This window comes from Pelophylax lessonae (genome assembly GCF_965119305.1).
Source record: "Pelophylax lessonae genome assembly, chromosome: 2".
In the NCBI taxonomy this organism is placed as follows: domain Eukaryota; kingdom Metazoa; phylum Chordata; class Amphibia; order Anura; family Ranidae; genus Pelophylax; species Pelophylax lessonae.
In genome coordinates this window covers 492,126,259-492,138,341 of record NC_138769.1, presented here as the reverse complement: position 1 = coordinate 492,138,341, position 12,083 = coordinate 492,126,259, and the positions used below count along the sequence as shown (strand labels likewise).

At 41.4% G+C, this 12,083-nt stretch overlaps 1 protein-coding gene across 3 annotated transcripts in view; it reads right to left on the bottom strand.

Moving 5' to 3' along the window:
- UGGT2 (UDP-glucose glycoprotein glucosyltransferase 2) overlaps positions 1–12,083 on the bottom strand; it is a gene marked incomplete at its 5' end in the record, with an annotated part of 753,177 nt that overhangs the window by 576,587 nt on the left and 164,507 nt on the right. For all 3 annotated transcript variants that reach the window (XM_082245311.1, XM_082245312.1, XM_082245313.1), the window contains one exon: positions 6,811–6,910. In XM_082245311.1, the coding sequence (XP_082101437.1) occupies positions 6,811–6,910 (100 nt within the window). The remainder of the gene's footprint in view (positions 1–6,810; positions 6,911–12,083) is intronic.

Sequence of the window (12,083 nt, the reverse complement as noted above, 5' to 3'; positions counted from 1 at the left end):
CAGCCAAACCCCGCCCTCTCTCTCTTATCATTAGCTCACTGTCTTTGATTGACAGCAATGGAAGCCAATGACGCCTGCGTCTCAGTCAATCAGAAGGGAGAGTCTTTCATGCAACATCGTTGGATCCAGATGGAGCTCAGGGAAGTATTAGGTGGACAGAGGGGGACTGCTGCACAATGAATGTTTATCTTAATTCATTAAAAAAAAAGGCTTTGAAAGCACTTTAACTTTAGACTCCCACAGCTGCAATGTTGTCTAGTGCCAGTACTGCATGATTTGCTGAAAGGTATGCAACCTTTTTTTTTAAATTGGTGCCTACTAAAAAAAAGGTTGCAGTGAAAACTGTACAATTTTTTTTATCCTATTGCACATTTTGCTTTCTCTGTCTACAGAATATTTCTTACATTGTTCATGTGTATATTTTAATATGCATGTTGCACAAAAGCTGCAATTCTGCCAAAATTACATTCATAAACCTCACCTATTTTGTATAAAAAGTGCCTTTACCAAAAAAATAATGTGTTTCTTTCTTTACATACAAAGCGACACTCATTTGTAGTATTTTACCTTCATACATAGCTAGAAATTCAGTAAAGGATGCCAAAAAATGATCTTAGAATCCCAAGAAGTCAACAAAATCTGCACTGCAAAATCTCATAGTAAAATTTAGGAAAACCCTTTTTTGGATACAAAGAGATATATACTTACAAGATTACTATCTCACAGTAATTTATTTAGAAATAGGTTGGGCCCATTTGACAGTCTCAGTAGATAAAATGCAATGCTGCTTATTCATTCACAGAAATTCATATAAGAGAACCAAAGCGACTATAATAATTAAAGGTGCATCTGAAACTGACACAATGATGTAAAAAGAGGGATGGAAGTCCTATTGTCGTTTATAAAAGTAGAATGGAAGTTGAAGACCATCCTCTGTTTTCACATGCAAAAATGTAAAGTAGAAGTAAGTCAATCACTTATACTGGAAACTCTTTTTATATTGGTTCTTTGCAATCCATCGTCACATAGTGGAAAAAATTGACTTACCGCAAAATCCATTTCTCTGATGTTTATTGACTAACACAGCTCCTGATTCTTCCTAACCATTGGGTTATACTGCCCCCTACAAGAGTAGGACACTAGGCAGGAAAAAGCTTGACTATGCCTAAAGGCAGTCCCATGGAGTATACACCCACTCTCAGCTGTAGACACTCAGTTTTGTTACAAGCAGTGTCAGAAGAAAGCCAACTCCACAGAGGGGTGGGTGCTGCCAGGTACACCCTAATTGCCTGGACCACATCCAAGACATGCAAGGCAATTTCCTTCAGGCGTGGGACATAGGGAAGGCAATGCGATATCTGCATTCAAATGACAGTCGGAGACCACTATAGGAAAGAATGATGGACAGAGGCAAAGCACCACCTTATCCTTGTGAATCCCCATCCAGAGTCCAGACCCCCTGAGCATGTTTGTGCTGAGGACGCTTCCCCACCCGGACAGGCTGGCATCTATGAAGACAACCGTCCAGTACAGGGGGAGAAGGATTTTACCTGTCAAAGTGCCAGAGACTGAAGCCAATGCTAGAGACTGTGGGTCCTTGACCCATTTTACCCAAATCTCTTTAGCAGAGATCTTGTGTGGAACTGTGCAAAACAGACCGCCTCAAGGGTGGACATCATCAAGCCCAGCATGCACATGCAAGCCCGGAGGGATGACAATCTGCTTAACAACAGAAGCTGAATTGTCTCCAGCAATGTCTGGAATTTTTCCCAAGGAAGATACACTCTGGTTGAGGCCGAGTACAGAGTCAGACCAGACCAAGATAGTCCAGTTTTTGTGGACAGAACCAAAGCAGACTCCTGAATGTTCGGGATCCAATCGAACTCCCTCAGAATTCGCAGAGCAATCTACAGCAGTCCATTAAAGTAGTCGGAGACTCCACTCGCAGAAGATCATCCAGGTACCCCACTACCGTGATCCCCCGCTGACTCAAACAATGCCAGCAGCGGGCCCAACACTCCTGTGAAGATCCAAGGTGCAGAGGTGAGACCAAAGGTCAGCGCCCTAGCAACCACTGCATTTTGGACAACCCCACTGTTTTGCAAAAAGTTGTCAAGCTAAGCGGAAAGAGGAACACCCTCGCCACTTTTGGAAGGCCTGTGGGTGGCAAAAGAAACCGATGCCTCCGACACAGCATCCGATCCAATCCCCCCAGCCCAACAACCACTGCAGGGAGCCCAGAGGACATCCCTACCCTAGTCACCAATCCCCCGGATGGCAGGGATCCCTGCTCAACCCCCGCTGCGCACCAGAAAAGAGCTGTTGCGCTCCAGGAAAACTCGGTCAGCAGTTTGGTCAGCAGCAACTCCAACCAGCCCCCCTTAAGAGCATGTGACAATAGCCAGCTCAGAACCTCACCCAGGGAGGAAGGGGGATAGGGGGCCTGAAAGACCTAAAGCGATTGAAAATTTAGAGGGGCTGGGGGGAAGGGAGAGGAATCCAGTGGTCCGACCATCCCAGAGAGGGGATCACGTCCACCCCAAAACCCTCCAGGGGTAGAGGGGGAACAGCTACTTACCATACCAGGAACAGGGTTCAGCACCGCTCTGGACAGGACACTGCTCCATCGTAATGTGGGTGCTATCGGCCAGGAGGAAACGCGGCAACTCAGGCTGAAGCCAGTTTGCATGCGTCCTCGTGAGATGTTTAACTTTCAAGCCAGCCCCTGTTCAGTGGGGCTATGTCGCGGCCGACCTAGTGTGGAGCTGCAATCTGCACGCGCTCGCTGGCCGGACTGGGGGGACGCTAAGGATCTAGATTATCCATTCATCACCCAGTCCGGCACTTGATTGTATTTCTCACAGGAACAAAATAATAAAAAAAGGAGGAAAAAAATTCCATTTAAAATGAAAAAATTGCCAGGACCAGAGGTCCCAGCATAGAACTAGGTCCTTATTCCTGACTAGGCAGAAAAAAAACGGAGTGCCTGAGGGGGCAGTATAAGCCAATGGTTAAGAAGAATCAGGAGCTGTGTCCATCAATGAACGAAAGAGAAATTAATACAGGTATACAATTTACAATGAAATGTGGAAAAATTCTACTACTGACAAAATGATGGCATGTCTAAACCAGTTTTTGTAAACTGTTTTGTTAAAAGAGATGTGAACAAGAATGTATTTCTTTTTCTAAAGCATAATACAATCATTGGTATAAAGAAAAAAAAATGCTATCTGCCAGTCCACTATGCTCGCAACACAACGATAATGGTACAGCATAAGCAAGACCTCAGTTTGCAGTGCAGTAATGTCAATGAACCATGAATCTACTCTGCAGGCCAATAAATACATCTGTACACAATAGAAAAGAAGCCCGTCCTAAATACTATAAAAGCACTTATCTGAAATCTCTGTCCAACAGAAGACAGAAGGAACAAAGTTGAGGTCAAATGCAGTAAATTGAAAGAACCAAACTATAATGACAAAAGGTTTTACAGAGTGCACTTACATTTATTGGCCTAGGAAAATATTTAAGCATAAGGAATATGGGGTGGTGAGGATAGGTGGAGACAGATTATACAAGAAATGATTGTTTGCAAAAGCAGCGAGGACACAGGTCATAAAATTCTCAATTTTATATGAATGAAATGCCAGGGTCATTTTACTGGCTCTATAAAATATCTACAGCAAACAAACCATGGCATTCTGAAGAAAAAAAAGTTATCACACATAAATGTACCTCATGTATAGATACTGGCTTAAGTCATTTATAAATGCAACCTTCAAACAAATTAGAACATCGGTTATCTAGAATGTAGGATATTCAGTTGTAGAAACGGGTTTGTAGGATCTTATGTATCTTGAGTATTTCTGCACAAATGACTCCTAAAATATAATTTACAGTCCTAATATTGTAAAATATAGCGTAGAGGTGCCATACACTGCTAACATTACCTATAAAAAATGTTTCCCATTTATTGTGAAAACAAAATAAAACCCCTAAAAAGACCATAAAATTGGATGCAACATAGTTTCACCTATACATATATCAATGTCCCGGATAGCAAACCCCTGAAATTCTCTGCTTGATGTATATAGATTACATCATATATAAGATATGTCCTCTATTCAACACATTTTACAATGAACTCTATCGAGGACTAAGAGGTACTAAAACTTGTAATCAGGCGTGTGACACATACTAACACAAGATTGAAAATCTCACGGTGAGATGGGGTGGTGGGATGGGGGAGAGACTGTAGAAGGGAGACAAAAAGGCTGCCAGAGTCTGCAATGAAGTGTTCATGGATGACTAAAGCAGTGTACACATGCAGTTTTTTTTATGTTTAACCAGCAGTCTGACCCCCCTCCCCTTTCAGAATACACAGATCAGCGCTGCAGCCATTTGGTCACATGCTGGTTTTCCAGCATGACAGTTCGATTAAAGCCAGTCAGACTGGCTTCTGTTGAACAGAAAGGAGTATCCACGTACTGAAAGTTAGCTGCTTCCTGCTAAACAGCTGACTTTCGGTATGTGTGTACCCAACTTAAGATTTCAAAAAAAGATCTTTGTTGTTAACCCTAAATCACTGGCTAAATCGCATAACATTCTCCACTATTACCAAATGTTAGCCACTGGAATCTAGACTCAGACCAGGTCACCAACATGCCAGGTCATATAGAACAGATTTTCATAGATTTCTGCAGCGGTTACTAGCAAACTAGGCAGATGGACACTGTGTTCAGTATCCTCTAGCACATCCCATGCAAAGAACAAGCTCTTGAAGCATTATGGCTTCCATTGTCTACAGCCTAGACATTATACTCTATAATTGTTCCTCTTTTACCTTCCTACATAGTTCCGCTTATCTTAAAGCTGAACTTAAAGAATTCAGCGCCTTTGTAAAAAGTGAAGGCACACTATGATTTAATCGAATAGTTTGTATATGCGCTCCTAGGTCGCAGGGTGCCTAGGCGCAAAAAAAGGGGGATAATTAGGGGTGCCACATCCTGAATAGTGGAATAGAGAAAATAGAAGAAAAGGAATTTGGACTTTATTGGCACCAATATTAAAATTGTATATTTTTATTGAAAAATGCACAAAAAAAACATTTATGACAAAGACAGAAGAGAAATATATAAAATGACAAACATACAGTATACATACAATGAAATAAGGCGGCAAAGCCTCAAAACAGTGTGCAAATCGCATAACCTGCTAGGTAATGATAATTGTAACAACAATCACATATATTACAGAGTAACCTGTATTCATAAGGCGGCCATAGAGAAGCACTATGATTTAAGTCCAACTAAATGCATGACACGTTTATTTACATCTCACAGGATTATAGAACTCCTGAAAAAGACAGCTATGGCTGAAGTTCCAGGAGCCCAAAGTTGAACTTTCTGGTCTCGGCATCTTCAACAGTAGAGTCACTGCAGGTGTATGCTCACCCCCTCCCCTCCTACTGCCCAATCACAGAAGCCTTTGTATTAAGTGAACTCATTCAGAAAATATAAAGGCTTCTGTGAATATGCAGCAGAGGGGAGGGGAGGGGCGGGTATGATTGTTCTGTGTGCTTCTCTACTCTCAAAATGCATACTTGGCAGAGCCAAAAACTTGTAAGATAAGCCCAGGAGGTGTGCACCATTCTAGGCTTAACTCATACTGTGCCATTACTTTTTATAAAGGAGAGCTTTAGGGGAAAAAAAGAAAAACACACAGACTCACACCCTTAAAGTCCAATCAATTAGGTTGGGTCTAAGAGTCGGTTCACTATGGCGACACGACTTCGGGGGCAACTAGTAATGTCGCCGTGCACCGCGACTTCGGCACGACTTGCACGTACTTTACATAATGGAAGTCAATGCAAGTCGCTCCAACTTCGGTCAAAAGTAGTGCAGGAACCTTTTTCTAAGTCGGAGCGACTTGAGTCGCTCCTATTAGAACGGTTCCCATAACACAGAATGGAGCACGACCAAGTCGCCTGACAAGTCGCCGTAGTGTGAACCGGCAGTAAGCAGACAAAAATTACTGCAATAATACTGTTGCACAGTTTTGTATCTAAAAAGACATTACAGTTGTGATACAAACTGCAAATGTCATCCAGATCCTCCAAAGTAGGACTTGTGGACTGAGAAAACCAGAAGCTGAACACCTAAGGTTTTAGGCTTAGCACTGAATGCAACTGAGAGCTAGCAGTTCCGTCAAACACTCATTAGTGTTTACCATACCACTAATATTATTGCCATTCGAAAAGTGTGCTACAGTAGAAAACTAACATGTCATTTCAAAAGTTAACACAGGCCTTAAATTGATAATAAAACTAATTATATGGTGTGTGTGTGGGGTAACATCAAATGCTAATTGGAGCTACTGCTTAGCCTAATACCATGCGTACAAGGATATTTTAGCCTTTCCTGTATAAAAAAAAAAAAAAAAAAAACTCTGTTAAACGAATTAATATTTGAGAGATGTCTTGTTTGGATGTCCTGCTTCAGATCACCCTCATAGAATTTCAATGGAACTAAAGCTTGCACTTTGAGTTAGCTTTTCTAACATGGAATTTATTCTTTTAAAAAAATATAGAGAGATGGAATGAAGCACAGAATCATGTGACAAGAAGCAGAGTCTCACCATGTAGCACAATTAGGATGGTTCAGCTATGATAGCACAAGTTGATTTAATTTAGTAGATTATCAGACTATTAAAGTTGCAACATTTACTGCACAACATTAGCCATTCACTGAATGATTTTTGTTGCCTCATGTGGTTAACAAAGCAGCAAGCTACTATTTTATTTTTTCTTACCTTGCTTTGATAGGGAAGTTCTGGCACATATCACGCAAAACTTTTAAAGCTTCATAAGGAGGAGTGGAGGAAATTTTGGAGGCAGCTTGAAAACTCAGATCTGAAAAATACAGATTGGCACTAAGAAAAATGTGCAACTAAACAGACTCGAGAAAAACGAACAAAAATGGTAGTGTTCTTTGCATCAATTAACAGATTGCTCATAGCAGCTACTGCAGAGCACATTTCACACGATTTCTGACACATCCTTGCAATTAACTAGAAACAACAATGTATTACATATTACATTCCAACAAGCACACTTTGCTACTAAATCTTCTAAATGGCAACATATCGTCCACAGTAGGAGAAGCTTATTTCTTAAAAAAAAATAAAAAATCAGCCTTTGATGTCTGTTTTAAGGAGCAGAAAATTCATTTGATGTCATACGGACTTTACCTGCAGCTTTCTGACAGCTTGTGAAATTAGGCGAGCATAGATACATGTTCATTATGAGAACTTGGGGCTGAGCAATCATACAGCATTACAGACTTCGTTTTCCACAGATGTATTATGAATTTAGGGTTGCCAACAAGCTCATTTAAGATCTCCTGATAAACATTCATATCCGTAACTGCAAAGTGAACATCACTGGTATAATTGCTGCAATATGATTTTTAAAAAATGGCATTTAATTGCATCTAGCTGTTAGCTAAGAATTTATTTTCATAGTTTTCACTTTATATTTGACTGCAAAAGTCTGTAGCATATAAAACAAAATTTACTGGATTAACATACACATTCTTTATGCATTAAAGCAATGCATAATTACTTAGTAGCACACTGTGCATCTAAACTGCATTTGGCCCAGGAACAAGCACACAAAATCAGACAGGAAGCCAAGCTCAATAGAGGTCTCCTGTCTTCTAAATGGTCAAATTTCTCATACATTACAGGAGTGTTTCACAACCTTTTTCCAGTCAAGGCACCCTCTAAAATTATGGAAGATCTTGAGGCATTCTAAAGTGTATAAAACTAAATAGTTTTACATATTGCAGCAGCATCCACACACATAAGACACCCATAGTTAGAGGTGATTTATTCTTTTGAAGCAAATACACTTTTGCACACTGGCCTGCCCAATGCCCAAGGTTGCATGATGAAAACCTGTGGCTTTGTCTAAAAAAGACCAAGCTTGATCCACCTTCTGGCTGTTACACATATTTTGGGCTCAATGGAGCAATTTTGTAAGCATTTTTCCAAGGTACCCCTGAAGAACCCAGAAGGCACCCTGGTTGAAAAAGGCTGCTTAACAGTAAAGTTGTTCTGTCCAGCTACTCAGAGTTCACAATATAATAAATGTGGGAATTTGTTAGAACTACTTCCCCCAGGACTGTTACCTTTTACGCACTACCAAAGATACACAAAAACACTACATCCTCCAGGGAGACCCATTATCTCGGATAAAGGGGCGATCTTGGAAAACCTTAGCAAAGTGGTGGATGAATATCTGCGATCATTTGTTACCAGTTTGCCCTCATATCTGGGACACTATCCACCTATTACAGATGCTTGGGGGAGTCCACATCTCTGGTAGCACCAGACACGTTGATGCCCTCTACAGCTCTATACCTCATGATACGGGACTCTCATGTATTCGTAGAATACTGTCACAAACTAGCCATCATGAGTATTCATTTAATGAGTTCATCATGTCACTTAAATACATTCTTCATCACAACATTTACCTTCAATGGATCCCATTTCTCCAGGTGGCTATGGGGACCTGCTGTGCCCCACCTTATGCCAACCTGTACCTGGGGGAATGGGAGCAATTACTATTCATTGATGATGACTTCTCGTTGTACGCGAACCACATTCTTATGTGGTATCGCTATATAGATGACATTTTGTGTCTTAAGACGGTCTCAAGATCTTCTCTGAGCACGTCTTGGAGCGCTGAATCATAATTTTAATCTGGGATTTACTATGTCCCCCAGTGTACCTAGTGTGACCTTTTTGGATGTCACCATCTCAAAAAACAGTGATAACTCATTCACATGTGAACTATTTTGTAAACCCACAGCAGGCAATAATATTCTGCATGCCATGAGTTTCCATCCAAAACCATTGGTGGCATTCATTCCTTATAGCCAGTATCTATGCATTGGAAGAAACTGCTCGAGTGAGGAGGCCTACCTGAGGGAGGCTAACTCACTGCAGAATAGTATACTTGCTAGAGGATACAGTCATAAATGCCTGAAAAAAACATTTAAAAGAGCCAACCTAAACTCGAGACATGATCTCTCTTATTTGCCAAGAAAAAGACTGAACAACCTACAACTATGAGAATCATTACTAAATACTCACAGGGAGGTTAAAATTATCCTCAGTAGATACTGGCACTTATTGATGTCAGACCCCACTGTGGGTCCATTTGCCCCCCCCCCCCCACTCCACTGGTCACCTACAGATGTGTTTCTTCTGTGGGTGACCAACTGGCACAAAGTGAATATCGAGGGGATCAACGGGAGACAGATGCAGACTACTTGGTACATTCCCCTGTGGCTCAAGCTCTTATTGCCAATTTATTGACAAAAGGGATACAATACTTTTACCCGATGGTCAGTTATTGTATCCTAGACATTTTGCCAACTGCTTGACCACAGAGGTTATTTACCTGTTAAGTTGTGAATGTGACTGTTTCTATGGGGGAAACCTGTTCAAAAATTCTGGAAACGGATGTACCCACACATTCTGAGTATACGAAAAAGTAATCCTAAACTCCCCCTGGGCAGATATGTGGCATCTGTCCATGTGGGTCGGTTCACCTCAATATATTTTTTAGTAGTGGACCAAATCCACTCTAGCTTCCGAGGGGGAGACTTTAACAAGTCCATCCTTCAGTGTGAGCTACGATGGATTTCGGACCTGCCCCCTAGGCCCTAATAAAGCCTTCAACTTCAAGCAGTTCCTCCAAGGGTTCACCTCTGGAGGGTTTGAGAAAGATCTTTGAAACTAAAATTCTGATTACCCATATATCACAGCACATACCATCTGCCTTAGCCCTTTTTTGCAGGATATATCATCTACGTCCACTTTCTCTTCCTGAACTTTCTTATTGCCACATTATGGCTTTTCCGCCTTTTCTCACTTTTCCTGATTTACTACATGGTTGGTCCTTCTATTTGTATTACTACCAATTTAAACTGTTGCTGGTGTTTTTTTGCCAGCTATTTACACCATTGTTACCTGTATATTGTGTGTTTTTTGCTTGTTATTAACCTGCCCCCTTGCATCCTTTTCTCTATGGCCGCTGTGGCCTATTATGGGCGCTCCCCAGCATGCTAAGGCCCTTGGCGTGGTCTGCTCGCTTTGGGCTTGTTATTGGGGCTGCAGGGTTTGCTTGTCCAACCGACTCCTCCAGTTTGTACATGCGCACCTCTTCCCATGACTGCGGATGTTTATGCGACCCTTCACTTCCGTGTCGGCGGTCTTGTGACCTTGGATGCAGCTGCGCAGCCGCACCTGATGCCTCAGGTCCTTGGAGATATCGGCAGAGCAGACCAATTTGTGGTTGGATGTCCACCGGTGGTGGAGGCTCTGTAGCATGCGGTTCTCAAGGTTGAGACTGACACTGTGCCTGGTTTATTGTACACCAGGTGCACGTCGCCCCTCCACAATTCCCTTCCATATGTTACACCTAACCATTTAACTAAAACACACACACACATATATATATATATATATATATATATATATATATATATATATATATATATATATATATCCTTTCTGGCGTAGTTACGACTGAATTTAAGTACCTATTATTACCTCTTATTGTGTCAGCACTTAACGCCATGCTTCCAGCATGTCCGTTATGGACCCCCCATTTCTCTTCCCCCACTTTACTGTGTGGGAGTTTTGAGAAAAGTAGGACATAGGCTCTCATTCATCTTTTCAACACACACACACACATATATATATATATATATATATATATATATATATATATATATATATATATATATTAGTGCCTTGCGAAAGTATTCGACCCCCTTGAACTTTGCAACCTTTTGCCACATTTTAGGCTTCACACATAAAGATATAAAACTGTAATTTTTTGTGAAGAATCAACAAGTGGGACACAATCATGAAGTGGAACGAAATTTATTGGATATTTCAAACTTAAACAAATAAAAAACTGAAAAATTGGGCGTGCAAAATTATTCAGCCCCCTTAAATTAAAACTTTGTAGCGCCACCTTTTGCTGCGATTACAGCTGTAAGTCGCTTGGGGTATGTCTCTATCAGTTTTGCACATCGAGAGACTGAAATTTTTGCCCATTCCTCCTTGCAAAACAGCTCGAGCTCAGTGAGGTTGGATGGAGAGCGTTTGTGAACAGCAGTTTTCAGTTCTTTTCACAGATTCTCGATTGGATTCAGGTCTGGACTTTGACTTGGCTATTCTAACACCTGGATATGTTTATTTGTGAACCATTCCATTGTAGATTTTGCTTTAGGTTTTGGATCATTGTTTTGTTAGAAGACAAATCTCCGTCCCAGTCTCAGGTCTTTTGCAGACTCCATCAGGTTTTCTTCCAGAATGGTCCTGTATTTGGCTCCATCCATCTTCCCATCAATTTTAACCATCTTCCCTGTCCCTGCTGAAGAAAAGCAGGCCCAAACCATGATGCTGCCACCACCATGTTTGACAGTGGGGATGGTGTGTTAAGGGTGATGAGCTGTGTTGCTTTTACGCCAAACATAACGTTTTGCATTGTTGCAAAAACGTTTGATTTTGGTTTCATCTGACCAGAGCACCTTCTTCCACGTTTGGTGTGTCTCCCAGGTGGCTTGTGGCAAACTTTAAACAACACTTTTTATGGATAGCTTTAAGAAATGGCTTTCTTCTTGCCACTCTTCCATAAAGGCCAGATTTGTGCAGTATACGACTGATTGTTGTCCTATGGACAGAGTCTCCCACCTCAGCTGTAGATCTCTGCAGTTCATCCAGAGTGATCATGGGCCTCTTGCTGCATCTCTGATCAGTCTTCTTGTATGAGCTGAAAGTTTAGAGGGACGGCCAGGTCTTCGTAGATTTGCAGTGGTCTGATACTCCTTCCATTTCAATATTATCGCTTGCACAGTGCTCCTTGGGATTTTAAAGCTTGGGAAATCTTTTTGTATCCAAATCCGGCTTTAAACTTCTCCACAACAGTATCTCGGACCTGCCTGGTGTGTTCCTTGTTCTTCATGATGCTCTCTGCGCTTTAAACGGACCTCTGAGACTAT